The following is a 27,411-nucleotide window of genomic DNA, read 5'->3' as shown; positions in this document are numbered from 1 at the left end:
AAGTAAGGCACAGACTGACCATTATAAGGGTAAAATGATACCCGGGGTCAAACAGCAAAGTTACCACAGCATCACAACCAAGTCAGTAACGGGTAAATCCTCCTCTGTTTGCCAAACAAGCATTGATCCGACGTGGCATACTCCTAATGACACGTCTAAGGTCATTTATGGTCCAGATTGTCCCATTCCTGTTGCAACAGAGCAGCAAGTTCTTGGACATTGGCAGGACGTTGTTGACGTTGACGTAACCTCTGTCCAAGCATGTCCCAGACATGCTCGATGGGGGAGAGGTCGGGACTCAGTGCTGGCCAAGGTAATGTGGTTGTTGGAGGTAACCTGTAACGATCCTGGCCCTGTGACATCTTGCGTTGTCATCCTGGAAGATGAAACGGCGGCCATGACGTCGTGCGAACGGCACAACATGGACTGCCAAGATGTTGTCTCGGTAGTACTGGCCTGTAACACGCCCTGCAACAACATGTAAAGCCGTTCTTCCAGCAACAGTGATGCCTCCCCACACCATAACAGAACCACCCCCAAATCGATCATGTCTGATGACGTTAACGTCTTGGAAGCGCTCGTTTCGACGACGCCACACCCTCCTACGTCTGTCCAAAAAATCAACAGTGAACCTTGACTCATCTGAAAACATCACATTGATCCAGCGTCGATTATCCCAGTGTTGACGATCCCTACACCAACGACGTCTTGCCTGAATGTGATGATCTCTCAAACAAGGGATCACGCGAGGACGTCGGGCGCGAAGGTGACCCCTATGCAGTCGATTCCGAATCGTCTGGCCACTCACTCTCACACCAGTGTCTGTTTGAAGACGAGCGCTGATCTGATTTGCTGTGATGACACGATTTCTAAAGGCCAAGGTACGGATAAATCGATCCTGGGCTTGAGTTGTCGCCCTTGGTCGACCTGAGCGTGGTCTGTCCTGTACAGATTGTGTATCACGGTATCTGGACCATAGCCTGCTTATGACAGACTGAGAAACATTCATCGTCCGCGCCACAACCGCCTGTGTTGTGCCGATCTGTAGCATGCCAAGGGCACGTAACCTTTCATTTTGGGTAAGCCGACGCATATCAAAATTTGTTTTCTGGTCACTAAAACAATTAAACTGATGTTTCCACCCTGGAATTCAATGCCACAATGACTGTAACATTCAAAGTCAGAGTCGTGCAAATCTTGGGTTGGACCCCCATGATGATCCCAAGCATCACCTGCATTCCATGCGGTAGCTATTGGTGCGTTTGGGCGTCACATGTAACTGGAAATGTTTCTTCTGTTAGGTTCTATAGTGACTTTTTTCGTAGTCATTTGCTAGTATTATGCCCCCAAAATCAAATATCCCCTACTTTTTTTGAATAGTATATATATCATTGCCCGAACAAGCTCTGATTATTAATATCCGCACATTTTGGCCGAACAAACATCGCTTGGAACAGATATGAACCACTACTTAATATAACTTTAACCCATTGTCCATCCGGGGGGGGGGGGGGGCGAATGGTTAGCTCGTGTGCGTTGTATCATAAGGCTGTTATTGGGTCAACTGGCGTGGTTTTGATTCCACAGTTGTGCGTGAGAAGGAGTATGGTTGCCTGTCCAACCTCGTGGGTATTCTCCGGGTCATCCGGCTTCCCCCCACTGCTAAAGACCCTACGCGCAACTGAACCATATGTTATTCCCGAAATGACCAGGTTTTGGTCGAGTTGACGTTAAACTCTCTCTCTCTCTCTCTCTCTCTCTCTCTCTCTCTCTCTCTGAACGTATGGTACACTTTGTCATTTTATTTTACGAAATTCGTGTTCTTACCTTGTCCATTGTACTTCGGGAACTATTCTCAGATGGGCAACAAGCACATGTAAACATGTTACCACAGCGGAAACCAAAGTCTGATTCCAGATTGTGGCTATCGACAACCTTTCCCACAAACTGGTGCAGCATGTTCTGTCTAACGGGAGGAGATGTATTATCCTAAAAGCAAATAGAACAGTTCAACATTTAAAATTCAATGTTTCGATTAGGTACATAGATACGTTTGTTTATTAGTAAAGACGGAATACCAAAAAACTAGCACTCGATTTAAAGAATAAGTTAATCAAAGAGTCTCGTGTATGCTACCCCTTGGGTTTTATCACTTTGAGCGGGCTCTTGCATGAATTATGCATCCTATAAGTAGACTATTTTAGACAATTTTGCAAAAGGAACTATAAACACTCCGTAGTGGGGCATACTGTAAATTGGATACTGTGAGTTGACCACGTGATTTTTTTTAATTTGACAAGGTGGGGACATAAACGGAAGAGGGCGAAAAAAGTATAAACCCATGAGGCAAAGGGCGTCATTGTACCTCTTCCATTTAACCCCTATTGATAGCATTGATATTTAGGATCCCAAAATCATTTTACAGAGATCGAATAGCCCAAATCCATAGAAACCAGAATCGGAATATAGAGGACCAAACTAGAGCTACGAAACATCCGTATAGTTTTCGTATCAAGTTGTTCCTTTACAGGGAGGGGCTGACAAGGACAGCTGTCTAGTCGTTCGGATGGGACGAAAAACCGAGGTCCCGTGTACACATTGGCGTGCACGTAAAAGATCCCTTGACAGTTGGAATTCGATATAAGAGTAGGCCGTAGTGCCGCTGTCCGGGCAAAATTTCCCTCATAGCACACTGTATGGCGTATGCCCGTCTTCATTAGCCCAGTTTGGAGCAAAACAGTAGGACGTTAAACCCCATTTCATTTCATTTCTGTTCCTTTACAGATACATTATGTGAGATTTAGATAAACAACTGACCATTCTCGTTATAATGTAAAACGAAAATATTGAAAATTTTATTCAAAGTACTTCATTCTGTAACCAGGGCACTGGTATATTCGAGACTTAGCCTCGCTATTCCATTTTGAAATTAAATTTTTATATGGCGAACCGTTCTAATCTAGTTTAAATCTCGAGTACCCGATTGCCATCGAGGTTTGATTATGAGTTGTTTTGTTAATAGTTAATATAACATTTCAGGCCTCAAGAAAGACCTGCAATAGGCAGATTGAGCTCTTGCATAATGTATGTTTAACTGTTGGATAACATATCCTATTTACCTGTTGTTTAGGTGGTGGAGCTGCTTGTTTAACTTCACGAGTTCCCCAAGAAACGTTGTGCAAGTTAGCCAGTGAATAGATAACCAATAACATGGACATAGATGGAATGGTTAAAAAGTACAAAAAACCGTGGAGAATACAGGTAAACTCTTGTGGATGCAGAAAAGCAGCTACAATAAAAATGGAAGCTACCGTGGTCATAAAGATGGTAGTCACAGAACAAAAACCATAATCACCAACTTGTTTGATTAATCCGACCAATACTAACATCATAAGTAAACTGTAGAAAATAGACAGAATTCCAGCAAATGCAAGCTGTAAAGAAAGGATAAAAATGTGTAATACAGCTCATTATGATCAGAAAGCAAATTGTTATTGAATTTGCCGACCCATAACATTTCGATACAGAACTTTTCGATACAGTGGGTCAACTATGTGACACACATTTCCAGAAAATATCAATATCTGTCATTGGGTCAACTGGCGTGGTTTTGATACCCTGGTTGTACGTGACAAGGAGTAGGGTCGCCTCTTCAACCTCTTGTCGATTGAATACAAACTAGATTAAAATCTGTAATCATGAAGCTGGTTCGCCGACATGTTATTTTCACAGATCGATAACTACTTATCCCTGTACACCACTAACTTATACCATTTAATTTATGTCTGAATAGGGGCTGGATATCCGTGTGATCAATGTTTCTATGTCTGAATAGGGGCTGGACATTCGTGTGATCAATGTATTTAACCATGATTGTCAACGTTAAGGTAGTTTGTCTAAGGTAAATAAGTATGGCAAAGCGACGTCACTCCGCAGAAAACTGTAATCGGGGCTGATTTGTTAAAGCTTATTTGTGGGCGGAGTCGACGGAAAGGTGAATTTTTACTTATCCCCGTACACCACAAAATTCTATCTTTCTATCTACAATTTAAAGTACTTTTCGTCCGTCTTGGGACTATTCATAAATAATGTCACATTTACCTGGTATTTTGATGGTGCCTTTAAACACAGAAATACAAATATACATACAGGAATTAGATTAAGAATTAAAGCACCGTATAGAGGGATGTCTTCGTAAGCTGTTCTTAAAGCACCAAGCACTAGCAGGAATATCGTACCAGGTGTAATAATACTAAAATTAACAAAATACACGTAGAGTTTAATTAAGTAGAAATTATATACGGAGCTGGTCGTTCTTGTTATAATAGGTGAAGAATAGATTCTGATCAAATTTATTAAATGGGGTTTAACGTCCTACTGTTCTGCTCCGACTGAGCTAATGAAGACGGGCATATGCCATACAGTGTGCTCTGAAGGATATTTTGCCCTATGGCCTACTCTTACATTGAATTCCAACTGCCAATGTATACACGGTACTTCGGTTTCTCATACCACCGAACGACTAGACAGCTGTCCTTACCAGGTCCTCCGTCCTGCATCACTGACAAGGGGAAACCACGTCGGACAATCCGATGAACTTGCTCGGCCAATGCAGGGATCGAACACCCAACCTCTAGGCTAGCCAGCCAGCGTCTTACCCACTTACCCACCGTGGCTCCGTGCAAAGTTATAACTGCTGGAAGTTTTGGTAAGAATAGAGTAGTCTCGATTTCCATTGCTACCATTGTTACGATACTAATCAAACACTCGATTATCCATTTTTAAATTAAATTATTAAATAGAGATCGTGTTTCCATCTATTAATAATGGGATTGACATGTAAAAAAAATGTCTAATTAACCATTTATATAACATTTGAGGCCAACAGAAAGACCTGCAATAGACAGATTGAGCTCTTACATAATGTTTTATTCTAGATATATTTAATTGACACGTATACTATCTCCCTGATAATGTCTACTACATCGTTAACACAGTTCATCGCCTGCATTTTGCATACCGATAGTTCATTGGCCAATCACGCTATTTTACTGACATTTCGCCTAATAGTTTGGATGCAGCTATGGCGGGTGTGGCGCCAGGCAGGGTAAGCTTACTCTTCCGGACACCTGTTACCACTGTTTGTCGTGTATTTTGTACACGAGGAGCAGTCCATTTGCTGATTAAACTATTTTGCTTGAATACACTATTTTGCCTATAACGTTTTTTTAGGACTTCGAATTCTGTCTTATGGTTTGGATTGTTCGTACTTGGTTTTATTTTATTTTAACAGCCAGTTATCGTCCCTGAACATCCCAAACTCGCTGTCGCCATGGGACTTCAAATGGGATTATAATTTAGTAATTTGGGACAGCAATTATAATCAGACAATTATATTGGTACCTAATAATTCAACTTAAAACGCCATCGGACCGATCTATGGTTCCCTATTCCGATGCTGAAGGAGTCTTTAATACGGTTTGCAAATGTCAGATAATATTATATATGAAATATTAACTTACAATATAAAATGTACAAATGGAATTGTTAGCTTTGAGAAGTATCTGGTAAGTGAGGCAGAGTATGCTTACTCCTCTCGGAGCACTCGATACCACTTCTCATTTGGCGGGTTCACATAATTAACACATCGTTCTTGAAGTTTTATATGTATATGCCAGCCTTTTTATAAATAGTATACATACTATGTGTAATGCTAGGTTCCCACTGAGGGCCTGACATGGACAGCTGTCTAGTCCTTCGGATGAGACGAAAACCGAGGGCCCGTGTATATATTGGAATGCACGTAAAAGATCCCCTGGCAGTTGGAATTCGATATAAGAGTATGCGATAGTGCCGCTGCCCGGGCAAAATTTCCCTCATAGCACACTGTATGGCGTATGCCCGTCTTCATTAGCCCAGTATAGGAGCAGAACAGTAGGACCTTAAACCCCATTTCATTTCATTTCATTTAGGTTCCCACTGTACGATATGGTCGTTCCTAATCGAGTCGTCCACGATCTGGTACGTGCAGATACGTTCGGATACGTTTCGATACGACTGACCACAATATATGATAAAACCTGATAAGATCACCATGATCGATTGCCCAACGATTAAAACCACGATTTCAATCGTAGAGCGAATCGTGAAAGTGTGAACCTAGCATAAGGTTTAGAGCCTACCTGAATGTAAGTAAGCTAGTTTGATAAAACATATACAGCCAGGAAATATCTTCATTCTTTTTAGTCGTTGCTGTCCACGTCATCAGAAGGTCAAGGATATTAGCCATGGTGGAAGGGGTCCATCTTCGCCTTTGGTTGTAAAACTCATAGAATCCTTCTGGTGCAAATGTATAGGAATCAGACGCCGCAGCATATTCAACTCTATAACCCTGTTGTAGCAACAACGTACATAACCATCTATCTTCACCTGCATATGAAGTTTAAAGAGACATTATGGGAGGTTAGCAAAAAAGAGCTGATAATTCTCGCTATAATAGTTAAAAACTAGATAATGTAAAGGGAATTTGCGGAAAATTTCAGTCAAATTGATCCACTCAAAACCGAGATATTAGCTTTTGAATTTTAGGCCTGGCCTCGATCATCTTTACTAAAGTTGGTACGTTAAAAAAAAACATAGTCTTGATTATCCATTTTTGGATTTAATCATCAATGAGCGTTGGGCAGCAGATCGGATTTAAATCCAGTAAATATCGCAGACTAGCGATGACATCGAGAGTTAATTATGGTCTGGAAGACAGTCTTCCGATAAAGATAAATATGTTGAAATATAACCGACTTTTGATTCCACAGTCGACATAGTATGTCAAAACATTGATTAGTAAATCTAACATTAGTTAACAAGACGACTTACGATTACTTTTTAAAAAAATGTTTAATCGCGTAACAACTTGACCCATCACCGCTGAAAATAACATATCAAACCAACATAACCGAACATGCTTTATTTCTACTTAAATCAAGGCGGTTTAGTTGTTTTAAGTGCTTTTTGAAATTATGATGTTAGACTTCCGAGCATGAGTATGTCTTACGATGGGTTAATCAGGCCAGAACACCTGTTGTCAAGGCAACGGTGTGATAACAAAATTCATCATTCGAATAAAGATACATGCTCAAATTGCAGCAAGCAGACCGCGAGCGAAGTAAAAGTTTGTAGAGAAACCGGTGCGATGAGAAGTTCAAGCTACTTGGTACACAGATAAATATTATTCTCGACAAAAGCATAGCGAATATATACTGTTGTTTCAATATTTAGCTGTCATTTCTCTCTCTCTCTCTCTCTCTCACCTTGATCATATTGTACATAGTGTCTGGCTTCAGTTGGTGGAGTTGTGTATTTCCTCATGACGTTATCATCCATCAGAGCTGAACCACGGAACAAACTGAAACATCCAGGACTGCACAGAACACAACCTAACATATGTTCTGTGGCTTTAGCTAACCAATGGCTTACTGCATACTCAAACTTCTGATACCACACCATTGGTCCTAGTAGATAAATGGATAATCTTAATTCAAAAGTTCAGATGGTTTATCAATATCGGGTTTTATGGAAAGATACATTTAGAGAGTCTGGTCATCTGAGCCCAATGTGTAAGTCTAACAGATCAACATTGGAACAAAAGAAATATAAAATAACCGAGTATTAGTGAAAACCAACAACATGGTAGTTCGGCATAAGACATAGTGGGTCGGAGACAGGACCTGTCTATAATCTTTACCCAATCATAATAGAGACCATAGCTGACCAGACTATCTCTGGTACTCTCAACGCAGTGATTCGTTTGATTTATCCAAGAGCTACGTCAGAAGATGATTTGATAAGAATGCTGAGCTGTTTTAGTAGTCAATTTCAAAGGGTAATTTATTCTGTTACTTTGTAATTTTATGTATTTACCTCACAGTATGTTAGAATGTATTCACTCTGATTAAAATCCGGTGATTCTAAATTGGAATTATTCGTTTTATATTTCGTATTGTATATTCAACCGGGCTCAGTTTTACTTAACATCTAATAAGTTTTATCAGTGTTGAAACCTCTGTTGTTCCAGCAACTGAAGTATTTATAAAGTCCCGTGCATAATGCAGCCTATACCAGTCGCCCTACCTGCAGCCGCTCTGAATATGCATCAGAAACATAAAGACGAAACAAAATACCATCTATTTTTAATTAGTTTGGAATTGGGCTCTGGGCACAGTAAAATATTTCCTCATATAATAAATAGTAAATCTACCAGAACCAATGGGATGAATGCGACCACAGGCCGCTCCTAGATTAGGGTTTGTCTTCATCCTATCCACCAATATCTGTACAGCCATGGGTTGAAAATCTACATCTCCATCTAAAGCTAGGAGGTAGGTGTTCTCTGCTCGAATCTTCTTTCGCTTCATAGACATTTTCTTACTGAGTAATTGATACCCAAGAAAATAGTACATGTACATCACCTGTAACAGGGGATGCTTGTTTTAAAATCCCTCCAAATATGCTATATTGCAAGGTGTCCAACGATGGCTGGTATGCTGAAGCTGATGATGATGATGATGATGATGATGATGCTGGCGATGGTGATAGTGATGATGATTGTGAAGAAGGTAATACTAATTATTCGGCGATAGAGGAGGGGAGGGGAGTTAAGGGATGATGGCGAAGTAGACGCTTAAGATGGCGGTGGAGATGATGGTGACAACCAGGATGACAATGCCATTGGTAAAGATACATGAGATGATGATGAAGAGGAGGAAGAAAGTGACAACAAGGAGAATACCTGACTCCAGCGTTTGCGATGTCTGATCTTCGCTTTGTCCTTGACATGGGCTATAATCTTGTTTCCGCCAGGCATGTTCCATGTTAATCTGCCACCATACGGCGTGGCAACCTTCACTGGTGATTGAATTTCCATACCTCCACCATGAATATCACTATAATGAAAATAGTATACAATGGCGTGCATGGTTTCGATTCCCCGGTTGTACGTGACAAGGAGTATGGTCGTGGGTTTTATCCATTGCCAAAGGCAGTTAGTCCCGAAATGACCTGGTTTGTGTCGAGTGGACGTTAAACCCCATTTCTCTCTCTCTCTCTCTAACCGATATATATATATATATATATATATATATATATATATATATATATATATATATATAATGACGACTGACATACGCCAGTGGGGGGCACTTTTGCATTGACCCACTCTTATTTCTTTTTCAAACTATCAAGCTGCCAATTGTATACCAGGGATCTCTGTTTTTCAGTGCTAGGCACGTCTACACCATGGACGAGGGCAAACCAGGCCAGAAAAGCCGAAGAACCTTCACAGCCAACGCAGGGATGGAACTCGGAACCTCCGTGCTGCATTACTGACAAGAGAAAACCAGCCTGGAAAATCCAGAAGAATTTTCTTGGCCAAAACCACCGGGATCGAACTTGGGACCTACTGGTTAGTGAGCCTGAGCCATTCCCAGACACTCGATAATAATTTGCAATAAATATATACGTTTAAAAAAATCAAATAAACTTCCATACAACAATGGCTGCAACGTACCTTGCTGCTCGCTGCATAACCCTCACCAGCTGTTTAACAAAATCGTTGACCCGAAAATCTACACATGTATCGTCATGAGCTTGAAATGCATCATCAAAAAATATGTGTGCTACAACAAAGAAAATATTCTAAGTGTCCTACTTTTTGGTGGGGCAGAAAATAATTGTTAGCCATGTAACAAGACCCTAAAACAATGTACACGTCGTATATTTCAGCAATATCGATCTTTACCCATTTCAGCAATATCGATCTTTACATATTTTTTTAAAGATACATTATGGGAGGTTAGATAAAGAGCTGAGAGTTCTCGCTATATTAGTTAAAAACTAGGTAATGTAAAGGGGGTTTGCTGAAAATTTCAGTCAAATTGATCCACTCTGAACCGAGAATTTAGCGATTAAATTTTGGGCCTAGCCTCTATCATCATTACTAAAGTCGGTACGATAAAGAACATAGTCTCGATTATCCATTGCTTGATTTAATAATGAATGAGCGTTGGGCAGCAGATCGGATCCTCGATGACATCGAGGGTTGATTATGGTCTGGATAAGTTAATTAATGTCTAATTGATAGTTTATATAACATTTTAAGACCTAAAGAAAGACCTGCAACTGGCAGATTTGGCTCTTGCATAATGTATGTTTAATATTTATTTATATCGATACCTTCGAACTCGTAATAATCAGGATCTGTCAATCCAAAATACGACTGGGCCAACTTTCTAGCACTTTGATCAGAGTCTAACCTAGAATTTAAAAAAAATTCCGATTATTTCGGAATTATCCTGGCTATTTAAAATTGATAATCCCATAGGCGAATCTCATCTTCTCCATTGACAGAATATTATAATGTAACAGATATCCTAACCTAGAATTAAGAATAATATCCAATTAATTCACATTATTCTGGCTATTTATGATTGATAATCCCATAGGCGAAAATGCGAATCACATATTCTCCATTGACATGGAGAAGGCCCACAAGGTTGGACAGGCGACACTACTCCTTGTCACGTACAACCGGGGAATCGAAACCACGCCAGTTGACTGATCAATCAAAAACCTTATGATGCAGCGCATTCGGCCATCCCAACCCCATCCCACACCCACCATTGTCTAGTACATTTTACAAGCGTCACCAGCGGATTGCATAAATATACCATCACCATCTGTAGTCTCCTACTGTTCTGCTCCTACTGGGCTAATGAAGACGGACATACGCCATGCAGAGGGAAATTTTGCCTGGACCGCGGGACTACGGCCTACTCTTATTTCGGATTCCAACTGTTAAGGTTTCTTCTACGTGGACGCGTACACAGGACCTCGCTTTTTTCCTCCTATCCCAACGACTATACGTTGCCTCTTGCCAGGCCCTCCGCTCTATACCACTAACCACGCCGGAAAATCCAGATGAACTATATCATACCAGCTTCCCAAATAAAGGGAAAGAAATGAAATACCTAAAGACAGATTTTAGCATGTTAATCATTTCTTGTTCAGTCTCATGCCACATGGTGGCACAGATATATATCATAGCTACGTCATCTTTCTTCTCTCCTTTAGGATCATCTGTCTCTTTTGTGTCTGTATCTCCCAAAGTCCATTTACCTTTCAGCTGAAAAAGAGAAAATATAATGAGTTTTAATGTCCACTCGTTAGGTGACTATGGTGCTGTCCAAGTAACCAGGGGTTCTCAGGTTAAGTGTTGTCCGATAAAATTCCTCCGGATTTTTAGCATGGTTTTTCCTGAAAAATAGGGGGCGTGGTGGGGTGGGGGTGTAGAACAGTGTCCAATGGTACATGATGGAAGGTCTGGCAGGGAAAAACGTTTAGTCTTTGGGATAATAACGAAGTGCATGTGTGTAAGCCTAAGCGTCAGATTGAAATAACGTCGACCAAACAAACGTGCGAAGCATTGCCGCGGTGTTGCCTCACTACACTCTAAGCATCTACATGTTTGCATCTAAATGGGCAGACATATTCCCTCAAACTTCTGGTTTTATACATTTTTCGGGTAATCCCCTTGACCTCACTCAAAACTATATACTAGAAATACAGGAGTAGAGTATGGTTAGAAATATACTAGTAGGGTATGGTTATTATAAATATACTAGTAGGGTATGGTATAGTAGTAGGGTATGGTTATTAGAAATATAGTAGTAGGGTATGGTTATTAGAAATATAGTAGTAGGGTATGGTTATTAGAAATATAGTAGTAGGGTATGGTTATTAGAAATATAGTAGTGGGTTATGGTAATTAGAAATATAGTAGTGGGTTATGGTAATTAGAAATATAGTAGTGGGTTATGGTGATTAGAAATATAGTAGTGGGTTATGGTAATTAGAAATATAGTAGTGGGTTATGGCTAGTAGAAATATAGTAGTAGGGTATGGTGATTAGAAATATAGTAGTGGGTTATGGTTATTAGAAATATAGTAGTGGGTTATGGCTAGTAGAAATATAGTAGTAGGGTATAGTGATTAGAAATATAATAGTGGGTTATGGTGATTAGAAATATAGTAGTGGGTTATGGTAATTAGAAATATAGCAGTGGGTTATGGCTAGTAGAAATATAGTAGTGGGTTATGGTAATTAGAAATATAGCATTAAGGTATGGTCATTAAAGATATAGTAGTAGGTTATGGCTAGTAGAAATATAGTAGTAGGTTATGGTAATTAGAAATATAGTAGTGGGTTATGGTTATTAGAAATATAGCCGTGGGTTATGGTTATTAGACATATAGCCGTGGGTTATGGTTAATAGAAATATAGCCTTGGGTTATGGTTATTTGGAATATAGTAGTGGGTTATTAGAAATAAAAGGGCTGTGAACACGAATTTTACTTTATGTTTTCGTCCGTCATCTTCATCCCGTCTTCTGTTTAGCAGCATCGATTGTTCTAACAATACACCACAAAACAATGGTTTTAAAAACAACCTACAATGAATAACGTATCAAATCAGGGTTTGGTCAATCTGAAGTTTCTTCATCTCTTCTTGAGTTGGGGGGTTGGGTGGCCGAATGGTTAGCACGGGCGCGCTGTATCGTAAGGTCTGTCATTGAGTCAAATGGCGTTGTTTCGATTCCCCGGTTGTACGTAACAAGGAGTAGGGTCGCCTGTCAAACTTCGTGGGTTTTCTTCGGGTCTTCTGGTTTCCTCCAACTGCTAAAGACACCCACGCGCAATCGAATTATTAATTATTGAAATAAAATTGAACCATGTGTTAGTCCCGAAATTATCTAGTTTATGTCGAGTTGACGTTAAGTCCCATTTCTCTCTCTCTCTCTCTCTCTCTCTCTCTCTCTCTCTCTCTCTTTAAAAATAGTGCGTGTAAATTTAAAAAGATCTCAAACCTCTCAAGGAAGAGGATATAAGTATGTTTAAAATGCATAGAATATAGGAAAGGTGTTTACGTACCTATCAGTTCTAGCCAGTCTATCCGATCTGGGTGAAAATGTATGACCTACAATATATAACATGGACACATAGCCCACAAATCCTACTGGAATCCACCATTCTACAGTAAAATGAAACAAAAAATCACCTATGGTGGAGGTGCCGATATCTACCCAAGGAGCAGAGCAGCCCATGAAGATAGAGACCTCTTCTGGAAATGTGTAGGTACTGAGAAGTATGGCTACTGAGAGTGGTCCAGATAACATGATAGGTAGCGTGAAACATGGCACCTGTGCCAAGATCTTACAAGCTGATTTCCCAGTTTTATAACATATAACACTAGATATGATGTTAACGCAAGCCACCAAGAAGGGTATCATATTATGACAATCTGTTTCATATATTGGAGGTCGATCATCCATCAGCGTTATATTCCCGAACACTGAACAGTTGGTTCCTAATTTCCGTAGGAAGAAAAATGTTTCGACACATTCAATGTTACTGTAAGAAAAAAACAAGGCTGGGAAACCAATAGTTAGCAAAATCTTCCAGACGGTTGCAATGAAGATGGTTTTAACATTTCTTTTCCCCAAAGATTCCTTCATGGACGATAAACACCCATTGCCAGCATCTTTTTTCTTTGGCAAAGCAACGAAATTCTCCCACCACGATAAGGATATCAGTGTTAAAGAAACAGGTAGAAGTATTGTGACGTATATATCGCGATCGTAATACGACTGGTAAACCCAAGCTGCCATTGACCCAAGATGAAGAATTGCAATGGTAACATCAATGATCTTACGACAACAGGATTTAGTCGTGGTTTTTGAGTCCTCAGGGATTTTGGTGTCTGGGATTAGAGAAGTAGAAGATGGTTCATCCGGGAGAAATATTTTAAGAATTCCGGGTATGGCTGCTACATTCCACGTTAGTAGACAAGCCGTGAGTGGATCGAAGCTCGGAAGAACGTAGAAAATAAAGATACTCAGACCAACAGTGTGTAGTGTTTCTGTAACAAGTGTCTGCAATAAAAAGGTACAATTACATATATATGTACTTAGTTGATTGACACTTCCGATACTTAGTTAGGGGTTGTGGTGGGGGGGGGGGCGAATCGTTTAACACGTGCGCTTTAGATCATAAGGTCTGCCATTGAGTTAACCGGCGTGGTTTCGACCCCCCCCCCCTCCCTTGTACGTGACAAGGAGTAGGCCCGTTCAACTTCGTGTGTTTTCTCTTGCTTCCCCGGTTTCCCGCACTGCTAATTGTGCACATTAAAAAAATCCTTTGGCAATGGTACTTTGGAGAAAGTTAGACGCAACAAACGTTCCACCAAAAGTCTTCGAAACATTACAGTTATATGTTGTTGTTTTTTTTATCCTTATTGCAATCGACGTCTATATTCTCGTAACGATAGTCAATGTGATAACAGTCCAGTTTCTGGATAATCGAGTTAACTTTTTCAACTTTTTACTACATCGTGCTCAGGGTTGGTCTATATGGCTTATGTGAATATGGACAATGGGTGGGTCCCCTGATTTTCACCCGATTAGGCAACTAAAGTTTCAAGTTTATAGGAATTAAAGGACAATATTGGTGCCAGTCATTAACACATATGTGATAGGACTGGTTAAACACGTTCCAAATATAATTTTAAAACAGGGATCATTGCTACGATAGATGTGTTAGGAAGATTTCAACAATCGGAAGTGACGAACGCAAAAGGAAAACACGAGTTACCCCTCTATATATCTGACTGAAGTGACGAGCGATAACAGATACACGGGCGAATTTCTGCTCACACATTCATCTTGATCTATTCGCGAGCGTGGGGGAGTGGGATGGATCCCAAAAGTTGTATTCCCTGAGTTATCTTTTTATCTAAATCCGGCGCCGCACACCGAGTTCACAAAGCATTCTCAAACTTAAATTAAGAATTTACTCAAAATTGTTCGCCTTATTTTAACCAAAATATAGTCCGTTATAAAACTTAAAATTTTGTTGTTTTAATGTATCAAATACATCAATAAGAAACTATGTGCAAAGTTTTGTGTTTCTGGACCAAAACAGTTATTAAAAGTTGAGTAAATTCTTAACTTAAGTCTGAGAATGGTTTGTAAAGTCGGGGCCAGAGGTACCATTTTTGGAACCAAATTTTGGAGATAAAAGAGTAATACAAATTGCTATTTTTTAATTGTAGAGTCTAAAATCAATAGTGAACTGCCTCAATGTGACCAAAATCGACCATTATGCTCCTTTTAGGAAAAAGCTTTGATTTCGGACAAAATCAAGTTTTGAAAATATTGCAAAGAAGACGTTTTCATTTGGGAAAAATACAGTTTTGAAATATTGCACAGACTTACCATTATTAATGCCACACATTTGATAGGAACTGTTTTCTTAAAAATAATCGTCCATAAGGAAAATATCACAGTAAACAAATATTGAGAACACAGAATCAGAATAATGGCCCAGATCCATTTTACATCCATAGTATGATTTGGAACTGGTTTTTTCAGCTCGTAGTGAAAAGTCTTGTTTTTATTGTGAACATCTTGATGTTTAAAACTAAAACCTTCTCCGGGATTAATGTAAAACGTCATATATAAAAAGGTCAGTTTAGATAGAGTTGCTGTTCCCAATACTAAAAAGAAAAAAATAGTGCAAAGCACAATTTTCACTATTACATTAATTGTCCTCCACCTCCGCCTTTCCGAATGAGTACCTTGCTCGGATGACGTTTCCGCAAATACATTCCACTGTTTGGTTCTGTAACAAATAATAAAATCAATTTATTTTGGAATGGGTAGTGATTATTCTAACGTTTTATAAAGAAAATGTCACACAACCAACAGATATCTAGAAATATTTACGTAAGTCTTCTAAAACTTCCTTATTAATTGTTTTCTAAATACATGTACATCTAATTATTTTAAATGTTAGGAAATTGGGTGGCCGAATGGTTAGCGCATGCGCGTTGTATCATAAAAACTGTCATTGAGTCAACTGGCGTGGTTTCGATTCTCCGGTTGTACGTGACAAGGAGTAGGGTTGCCTGACCAACCTCGTGGGTTTTCTCCGGGTCCCCAGGTTTCCTCCCACTGCTAAAGACCCCTACGCGCAAGCTAATTATTGAAATGAAATTAAACAATATGTTATTCCAAAAATGACCTAGTTTGTGTCGAGTGGACATTTAATCCCATTTCTCACTCTCTTTATTTGAAATATCAAAATCTATCGTCCCGTCGATGTAAGCGTTCAAAACACGCCCTAGATTTTCTCGAAAAATTGTCCCATTAACTAATGCATTTGATATTGATGTTGTATTGTAACAGAAATATTAGTCCATCAAACATTACAATATCATACTTGGCTTTTGACATTTTTCTTCCTAGTGGTTTCATATCCTCGTTTGGTTCCCATGATTTCCGTTTTTCTATCTGGACTTTAGTTATTCTTGTATGGGGAATATTGCCATTAACATGGGGGACATCTTCTGTTTCGAGTACGTCGTCTTCTGAGTCAGATGACGTCAATACGCAATCGGCATCAGGGCACTCATCATCACTCCAGGAAATATCTGAAATAAACAGACATTAATATAAACGTAAAAATGAGTGCCTTATCATAGTCAAGAACAATGCTTTCATGATAGAGAGAGAGAGGTAGCGAGAGAGAGAGAGGGGGGCTAGATCATATGGTTCAATTTTATTTCAGTAATTAGCTTGCGCGTAGGGATCTTCAGCAGTGGGGGGCAACCCACGAGGTTGGACAGGCGACCCTACCCCTTGTTACGTACAACCGGGGAATCGAACTCCCAACTCCTCTACAGTTATAGCAATATTTTCCAGAATAGTTGTCAAGAGTTCTTTTACACGCATGTCGACCCGTACACATGTAGTAATCAAATTAAAATAAGTTGAAATAAATATATTATTTCTCACCGTCGTATGCAGAATTGTCATAACAGTTATAATCGTTATCATCTTCTATTTCCGGTACGGTTATCCGCTGGTTGAACTGTCCAGGGCCCGGTTGTTGCTGGAAAACATTTTGTTAGGCCATATAAATGAATACGAATGGATTTTTTTCAATATATGTTGCTAGTTAAAAAATTAAGTAATTTAGGTCTGTGTTGGATTCACCTCAAGGAAACATATGTTTTAGATATGCATATTCTACACATCATATCCAAAACTTAATAATAATAATAATAATGTACATTTATATAGCGCTTAATCCATCCATGAGCATGCTCTAAGCGCTGTAAGTTAATGGCTTCTGTGGATAATACATCGTGAACATATGCGTCTTAAGTCTAGATCGAAATTGAGCAACAGTTTCTGAACACTTTATTTTGTCAGGTAAGTCATTCCATAGTCGTGGACCATATACACTGAAGGCTTTATCACCAAAAGATTTTAATTTAGTTGAAGGTACAACAAGTGATAGATTATTCTGTGAACGGAGTGGTCGGTTTGGTACATAAGGCTGCATAAGATCTGTGATATAGGATGGAGCTGAATCATGCTGAGACTTGTAGACCAGTGTTAAGATTTTAAAGTTTATACGAGCCTCTATTGGTAACCAGTGAAGCGATTTAAGGACAGATGTTATATGTTGACGTTTTGCTGTTCTTGTGATGATTCTGGCACAGTTGTTCTGAATTATTTGAAGTCGCTTTAATAAATGTTGAGATATTCCAGCCAAGGCACTATTACAATAGTCCAATCTTGAAAAAATTAGAGACCGCACCAAAAGATGACAAGCAGCAGTAGTCAATAGATGACGAATGTTTCCTATACTACGGAGATGAAAATTACAAACACGGCATAACTGATCAACCTGTTTTTCCATTGTTAAAGACGGATCAAATATAACACCTAGATTTTTAACCCTTGTTGCAAATTCAATACTAGAGTCGCAAATTACAAGACGAGAATCAGGAGTTGATGCGAGACGCTGTGGTGTTCCAACAAGTATTGCTTCTGTTTTTTCATCGTTTAACTTCAATTTATTATTATTCATCCAGGATTTAACAGCTTTGGAGCAGCGAGTGGTATTTTCAAAGGAATCATGAGCATTGTCTTGTTTAAACTTACTGATTAACTGTGTATCATCAGCGTAGGAGAAATGGCTTATATCAAACTGGTCTATAACATCCCCCAGACATCGTGTGTACAGTATAAACAATACCGGTCCAAGAACAGATCCTTGAGGCACTCCACAATTAAGGTTTGCAAACTCGGAATGAGATTTGTTTATAATGATCTTCTGTCTTCTGTCAGTAAGATAAGATTTAATCCATTGTAAGGCCGTACCAGTTATGTGAAAAGTTTGATAAAGTCTTCTTAAGAGAATTTCATGATCGACAGTATCGAATGCGGCAGACAAATCTAACAGGGTCAAGGACACAAGTTTACCACTATCTACGGAGCGCAGCAGATCATTTAGCACACAAAGGATAGTTGTCTCAGTGCTATGATGTGGTCTGTAAGCAGATTGAAATTTGTCTAAAAGATTTCGAGAAACTACGAAGGACTGTAGTCGATTGTTTATTGCCTTTTCAATGATTTTGGAGAGGAATGACAAATTTGAGACGGGTCTGTAATTCTTAAGCACATTCCGGTCAAGAGAAGTTTTCTTAATAAGGGGTCTTACAACGGCATCTTTATATATTAAAGGAAATACTCCTGTACTAAGACTTGTGTTCACAATCTGAGTAATGACTGGAAGAAGCAGATCAAGATATTCAACAAGGATATTTGTTGGAAGAGGATCGAGTAGACAAGTTGTCTTCTTAGATGATTTGATAAGTTTTTCAATTTCATCGTTAGAGAATGACTCAAAATATGTTAGATAATCTCCACATGTGGCTGAAAAAGGTGTAATGCCTTCAGCTTCTTCATTTTCACTGGAGTGATCTAATTGTTCACGTATTTGATTTATTTTGGATGAAAAGAATTGACAGAAAGAGTTTGCAAGATTGTCATCATCGTCAGATTTTGGTAGAATTATCTCAGTTGTAGTACCAAGTAGTGATTTCATAAAATTATGACACTGATTGGGAGACTTAAATTCATCCGTTAGCTTTTGAACGCAGTATGCGGATTTTGCATCTTTGATTGTCTTTGAGTATGCACCTCTTGCTTTTCGGTAGATTTGACGATGGACTTCTAGCAGAGAATGGCGATATTTTCGTTCCGCTTTACGACGATCTTCTTTTGCTATGAGAACATCTTTATTGTACCAAGACCTGCCAGGCCGGAGATATACCTTCTTAGTCACAATAGGGGCATGCTTATCAAGTAGGGCAAGTAAAGTGCTATTAAATTTACCGCACAGTTCGTTAAGCTCTATAGGTGTATTTGATAGGAGATCTGAAGACTTCAGGTCGTTGCTGAAAGCTTCCCTGTCTAATGATTTAATCTTCCTAAACGAAATGGTAACTGGCTGCAACTTCGGTTTTTCAAAATTCCATAGGGTTGAAACGAGATAGTGATCTGATATTTGAATATCAGTAACTGATGCACTTTGAATGAGAGTACATGGCTCTGGGGTCAGAATCCAGTCAAGAATGTGACCCGATTTGTGTGTGGTATGCTGAATGTGTTGACTATAGTTACCCTAAGTAGTGGTTTTCAACCTTTTTTGCCACCGGCACACATTGGAACACATATAAATTAGCGGCACACCTGGCTAAATTGCTAAATATATATCAAAAATATTTGAATTTTGCAAAATAAAAACATTGTGAGTCAGATGGCATACAACCGTATACAGAGACTAGTCATAGACACATAAAATGACTCAAACTAAATAAAAAAAACACAGCTAAAGATATTTCCTTAAAACTGAAGTAATTATAATTGAATCCTTGTCCATAACTTCAAAATGATGGAGATACTGGTCCGATTTCAAGTCATCCAGAAACTGCCTTGTGGTGAAAAACATAATTAATTGAAGTAATTATAACTGATTTATTGTCTAACACAGTTTATCCAGAATATACCTTACTGTAAAACATCATTAATATTTTATCTGAAGATATTTCCTTAATACTAAATTGATTATAATTTAACTTAGTTCAACACTAACCCCAAATCCCCGGAACATCTCTGTTGGATCCGACTGGGTCTAGAATAAACCACGATTCACTTCTTGCCTCAAGCTAAAGCTACTGAATTTATGGATATTGACGATGGTCCTTATAAAATAGGAGACCCTTTGTTTATATAAGCTTGTTTTAAGTATGTTGATAAGTATAAGGATACATCTTTAATTATGGTTTTACGATCTGGCTATACGATATCAAGTGGGATTTGTAAGACTTCTCCAGTCCACAGTCATATTACTCGTACATTATGGATAAGTTAGGCTAAATCTATTTGTTAAGGCCAGCTCAATCTTTGTCAAGGTCGCTGAGATGTAAATAAGGTAAGGACGCGTGCTTGTTGGCGAGATTGTCGGTTAGGCCTTATCATTTAGCACTAACCGGATAACTTATATAAAACTTAAAAATAAATACTATTTTAGTCGGATATCACGTGGGATGTTTTGAGATTGAATGTTCCTTAGTCAAGTTTTCGTGAATACGGAAGAATAAGCGACAATAATACAGTTATAACGTAAATTGGGGAAACTAATATTTATTTAAGAATGTTATCTTTTCATTGGATAAGAGTTGAAAGCCTGGTATGCATTTTAGATCTTAGCCAATGGGAATTATGAATCCTTAATCAACAAGGCAGAATAAGCGAAATATTATATACGTCTGGAAAAAAAGTGCCGCCCCGCCCCGCACACCCCGAATTTATGCAATACGTACTAATGAACTGCTTGGTAGCCATTAATAACAAGTCGCGGTGATAAATATAAATGTAATTGTTAGAAACAGCAATTTGCAATGCAACTTTCATGTTAGTTATTCTGATGATTTAATGAAGAAATTGGCATGAAACAAATGGCACTGTTTTCGGCAGGAAACAATGCATGAAACTTTAAGTTTGGTGCCATAGAATTAATCAAGCCCGTCAAAGTGGCTCTATAATGGATCAAAATTGTACTTCCAGGCGAATCAGCGCCATGTATTGGTGTTGTGACTTGACTTTAAGTTGTCCGGAACGTGGTCACTCCTGTACGACAGGAGTTTGTCCATATTTCCGACACAGGCAGCTGATAACTGTGTGATGGATGCTCAATTGCCGAATACCATCTTTGAGCATTTGACAATAGGCGATCCGTCGCACCCTGTACATAGACAAAGTGCCGATATTAAAACAAACCGATTTTAATACCCTTCATCTGTTTAGGTCAGTAGTGCACATACTTAATTTACTTAATGGTGGTGGTGATGGGGCATTTTGTTTGGTTCATTTTGTCAAGGGGTGCTTAACTTTGTTCCACGTTTATATAACATGAATTGATGAATTTGTATAAGTGCATATTGAAAACAGTATTTTATATCTTAGAGACCCAAGTTCTCCGAATTCAGTTTATTTATCTGCCCATTTTTTATTCAGTGTCTGATAGACAGTTTTTGAGTGACTTATCTTATTACACACGGCAATGATAAGATTTAATATAAAGTATAATTTATAATCTTAGCATATAGTTTACTCATATTTTGTTCATTTGATATGTCCCATCTGTTGTCATTTTTAGAAATTACTTTTGACTCAGATCTGAGAATCTAGAATAATTTGTTAAAATGTCATCAGTGGACTCAAAATCACATTTTTCATTATCAATCACGCTGTTGATTTGAGTTTCTGACTCAGCACCTCGAAGCTTATTGTGACTCCTTGTTTGGCTCCCAATATGTCATCTTTTCAGAATAATGATTAAAATCTCAAAACTGGATGTTGTCAAAGATGTAATATCGCAATTCACATTTGGTTTTTTTTCGATTGATATTTTCAATTGAAAGAAACATTGGTGCTTAATTTGTTTCTGAGTATACAGATCATTTCTATCACAGGTTATATTAAACAAGACAAAACACCATCAAAACTCTAGTATGTCATAATGAATTACAAAACTCGTTATAACTACGTATAAATACAGAACACGTGTCACCAGTATAAACCGAGGAATGATATTGCTTGGAAAATTCCGCAAATCGATTTGTTATATGACATCACAATTCCAAGATGATAATTTCTAGTCCAAAGTGCTATCGTGCTTGTTAATAACCAATCTGTTTAAAATACCGATCTATATTCCGTTTCGTTTTTTTATATATACTTTCGATGGCCTCTATTACAGTTGTAGTGGGGGGTCGCGTCAGAGGTTATAGAGAGACTTTTGACCCTAAGATGTCAGGCATTTGATTAACCAACCAGCGTTGGTGTTTCTAGTGGGTTACCCACAGTTCCGTGCAAATCACCCCAAAAACTCGCCGTAACAGACCGTTTCATTGGCTAATCCCTGACATCATCCAGAACTCTGATTACATAACATCTCTTCCAGATTCCAGTGTAGTAAAGACAAGTAAAACGAAATTTTGAACTAAAAAACGAAACGAAATAGGATCTGTGTTTGAATCAGATTGGTTAATACCTTAATTGGGCACACAATTGATTATTTTTATTTATTGATTATTATATTTTATTTTATTTTATTTTATTGTTTTACTTTATTATTTTGTTTTATTTTGTTTAGTTTTCTTTTATTTTTCTTGTTTAAAAATTTACAGCATATTGTAAGCGTGTTAGTTCATGGCATATATAAGTAAAAAAACCCAGAACATTTACAGACGACATTTGACTTGTAAATCACTTCACCGGAGATTTACTGCCCCATAAAACCTTCCACAAATATTGTTAGACATGTACGTAGGTAGATCCTTATTAGTTTTATCATTCACTTATATTTAGGGCATCTGTAGAAGGGTTGAACATGTGTATAAAATAATAATAAAAATAGTGATTATATAAACGGGCAATAAAAGACACACCTTGTCCACAAGTGGGTCCATAATCTAAATGGGTCTATTTGATTGACTTCTGGAAAGTTCTAAATGTATCAACGTAGCAATAACGAAAATAATAAAACTGACAACGTAGCAACAATTAAAACACTTAAGTGCTAAAACTGACTAGTAAAGAAATAATTTAAAAACTTATAAGTTTTACAGCTAAAAATATATCAATGATTAAAACACTTATAAGTAATAAAACTAACAATTTCGCCACAATTTAACATTGTAGCCGCAATGAAAACACTTATAATTAAGTGCTAAAACTAAAAATGTAGTCACAATTAAAACACTTATAATTAAGTGTAAAAACTAACAATTTCGCCACAATAAAAACACTTATGATTAAGCGTTAAAACTAAAAATGTAGCCACAATTAAAACACTTATAATTAAGTGTTAAAACTAACAATGTAGCCAAAATTAAAACACTTATAATTAAGTGTTAAAACTAACAATGTAGCCACAATTAAAACACTTATAATGAAGTGTTAAATATAATTAAGTGTTAAAACTAACAACGTAGCCACAATTAAAACGCTTCTAATTAAGTGTTAAATATAATTAAGTGTTAAAACTAACAATGTAGCCACAATTAAAACACTTATAAGTGCTAAAACGGTAGAGGCAGGCTTACGTGCCAGGATATCTGAGGTACGAACTCGGCGTTTTTCGATAAAGTTTCCCATAATATTTCCACGTAGTTTGCCCCAGACAGTGGGGGTCTGTCAAAGGCAGTGTCTAATCATTCGGATGGTACGAAAAACCGCGGTTTAATCAAACATCATAATTCATTTCAGGGCATCCCCTATGTTCTAGAATCAAGATGTACAATTTGCAAAATTCACATTGCTTTGGATAAATGTATGCCAATTGAAATTATTATTTTACTCCGTAAAAATACCGTACATTTTAAAGTTACGAAGAGGAAAATATAAACATTTTAGAAATAATAATCCAAACTTTTTAAAAACAATTTTAAACACTCATAAATCTATGTTAAATATATCACATTTGTATATAAACCTCAGATTGTCAACAATTAATAATCTTGTAATGACTCGCACCTTTTAAAATATAATTGTACATATCATTTTCTAATTGATTCAAACTTGTAACTTTTGGTCTTTGACCTATATTACTACAATAAACCCATTCTATTCTATTCTATTCAACTTTATATAGATACCTTAAATTTTACAAAAAATTATTCGAACTATTTTTTTTTTTTTTTTTTTTTTTTTTAAATTAAAATGATAAAAATAAGGTAGTTCTTACATTGTACATGGCATTAGTTCTATTAATCCAGTTCCTAGCCATCCTGAAGAAATAAAAGTTGTTTCTTCGCGTCCAAACCGTCAATTCACCTATTGAGTAACCACTGAACTAGTCCAGGTCTTGGGTGTATTTCAATATATCATACATCAACGAGCTTATCAACCCGGATCCATGTCTTAAACATATGATCATATATTTACATTTCAAATTTTTAAGCGGTCATTGAATCACGTGATATGCCTTCTTATTTTTCTTTCAAGTAAAGATCAAAAACCCTATGATACCAATATAGATATTTCAAGTTTGAAATATAACATGGTAATTTTTATAATGATTATTGTGATATCATGAACAATAATACTCTTTAGTTGAAGAGCTGGGTTGGATGGCCGAATGGTGTGCATCATAAGGTATGTCATTGAGTCAACTGGCGTGGTTTCGATTCCCCAGTTGTATGTGACAAGGAGTAGGGTCCAACCACATGGGTTCTCTCCGGGTCCTCCGGTTTCCTCCCACTGCTACGGACCCTTGCGCGCAAGCAATGTTTGTATTAGAATAGAACCATATGTTAGTCCAAAAATGACCAGTTTGTGTCGCTTTGACGTTAACCCCCCCCCCCTCTCTCTCTCTCTCTCTCTCTCTCTCTCTCTCTCTTTAGTTGAAGTGTCCCGATTTTCTATCATTTGGGGGTTGCTATGCGTCGAGATGACGTATTCAATTTTTTTTTGTATATTAATATGCTATATTTGTAGGCCTATAAAAGATAACCGTTCTCGTTCAGACTTGGGAAATTATCGTATCATTAGTGTACAAGTTTCACAGCCTATTAGATTTAATCTTTTAAAATTAGTAACATTGGGGTTTTGGAGAGCATGAGTCTCTCATCGCCTAAAACTCATCCCTGAGGAAATGAAATGTTGACATTTACTACAGTCTCATTGATTACGGTGTTCAAATATATTTGCCGGGCGACTAGATGAGGATATATGCAGTTTTTCTAATACAAATTTAGATGATCTTTTATGAATGGATTATCCTTCAGTATTCAGATGGCGAGTATGAGAGGAAAGACGATAGCGACAGGAAATCAACAGAAAGTAATGTAGACTTCGGTAGGCTAAATGTTAGGACTAACCGATTTAGTGCGACTGGGTCTTATTGTGTATAATCCGATGAAAAGACAGATCCTATTTCGTTTCGTTTTTTATAGTTCAAAATTTCGTTTTACTTCTCATTCCTACACTAGGATCTGGAAAAGTAGTTATATAGCCAGCGTTTTGGTTGTAGTGATTGATAAGTCAATGAAACGGTCTAGCTGTTGGCGTGTCATGCACGGAACTGTGGGTAAACCACTAGAAACGTCAACGCTGATTGATTAATCAATGTCTGACGTCATAGGGTCAAAAGCCACTCGTACTACCCCTGCCACGACCTTCGAGTATAACTTGTCAGATCTTCATGTAGTGTAAGCCATCGAAAGTATAAAAAAAACGAAACGAAATATACGCTCGTAGATCTGTAATTTAATCAGATTGTATTGTGTGCTATTAGAAATTCCATATTTGCCTTGTAGTCTGGAATGACGCCACTTTAATTATTATCAACAGAACTTGGATAGAATAGAACATGTGTTTTATAGTCATGTGTGCAAAGCTATTATTGGAAGGGGTTGCCCGGAAAGCGGCGTTTCTTCTACTCTTTATAGGAACTTATGTCAACTTTCCCTTTATGTTCAGCCGAGTGAGTATAGTATAATCTCCTTAATAATAATAATAATAATGTTTTATTCAGTAAACAGGTCATCGACCCAAAGTTACAAGGTTGTAAATATATAAATAATAAATATATACATGTATACAAATATATCAAACAGGTCATTAAATAAATAAATTAGCTACTATTATGAACATTTTAAAAAGTGTTAATTTATTTACAATAAACAGTTTAATTCATAATTTGACGATTTCTAATCTTTATGGCTGCATTTATAAAATTTGACAAAGATAATAAAGATTCTCTATCTTTATATGTACACAATTTATAAAAATAATTAATATCGGAAGAGTCTACAAAATCTAAATATTTAACACGAGTGTCTTGTAATAATTTACATTTACATATGAAATGAAAAGAATCTTCTGGTTCTAATTCACATAATGGACACAAATTTGTTTTACTTAATTTTCTTCTAAACATATTTACATATAATGGCAATAAGTTTAAACGTAACAGAGTGATATTTCTTTTGGCTACTTTTGGAATATGTACAGACAAGTATTGTTCTGGAATTAAATTAAGCTTGAAACATTTATATTCTGATAGACTACTGCTCTCGTTTAGTTTCGATGACCATTCCTGTGCGTTAATATCAGTTAATCGTTGTTTTAATAATGTCATAAATATTCGTTTGTCTCCAACATTTTGGTTAAACCATACATAGCCGAATCCCAAAGAACAAAGCACATGTTTTACTTTGGTCGCCCATGTTTCCCTTCCAGCACTATCTAAATTACACAACATTATATATACTTGCTTAGGGTATCTATCTGAGGTCATATTTAATAATTTGACCCAATATTTAATACAATTTGAAATATAAGATACCGATAAACCATAGCGGCCACATTCTCCCAGTGATCCAACGGTTGTACCAGATTTGTGTACGCCTAGAATGTATTTACAATATGCACTATGAACTTTCTCAATATCTTCTCTGTATTCGAAGCCCCATACTTGTGACCCATACAACAATACCGGCTTGATAATTACATCAAATATTTTGAAAGCATGATCTAGGGATATACAGTCGACAGTTCTAAGAAGACATTTTACGGGTATAAGAGCTTTATCAGCTTTGACACTTAAACTATACAAAGGTTTACTCCAACATAATCGCGACGAAAATAATATACCTAAATAATTGTAATAAGAAACAACTTCTAATTTTACATTATTATAATAAAACACTTCGATATTCTTAGTAATACCACCATTTCTAAAAATTACAATCTTTGTCTTTGAAAGGTTTACATTTAAATTAAAATTAGTACAAAATTTATACAAAATATTTAGTTTTCTTTGTAAATCACCAACCGAGTCTGATAATATGCTAAGATCATCTGCATATAATAACATAATTATATCGTTTGCTTCTTGCGTAGTGAACAACCCTCTTACATCACTAGCTTCCATCAT

At 37.4% G+C, this 27,411-nt stretch overlaps 1 protein-coding gene across 1 annotated transcript; it reads right to left on the bottom strand.

Annotated features, from left to right (window-relative positions):
• Positions 1-3,116: 3,116 nt before the first annotated feature.
• Positions 3,117-27,411, bottom strand: LOC126832633 (chitin synthase chs-2-like; the record flags this gene model as incomplete). The annotated part of the gene is made up of 10 exons (XM_050563485.1): positions 27,394-27,411; positions 11,022-11,176; positions 10,228-10,307; positions 9,563-9,671; positions 8,786-8,939; positions 8,255-8,465; positions 7,308-7,508; positions 6,183-6,429; positions 4,102-4,252; positions 3,117-3,434 (listed from the first exon to the last, which is right to left on the bottom strand). Coding segments are annotated over exons 1-10 (1,644 nt in total), but the record flags the coding sequence as incomplete, so codon positions are not given.

Source organism: Patella vulgata, chromosome 9 (genome assembly GCF_932274485.2).
Source record: "Patella vulgata chromosome 9, xgPatVulg1.2, whole genome shotgun sequence".
NCBI classification, from domain to species: domain Eukaryota; kingdom Metazoa; phylum Mollusca; class Gastropoda; family Patellidae; genus Patella; species Patella vulgata.
Note: the sequence above shows the minus strand (reverse complement) of the source record. Positions and strands in the feature narration are given on the sequence as shown.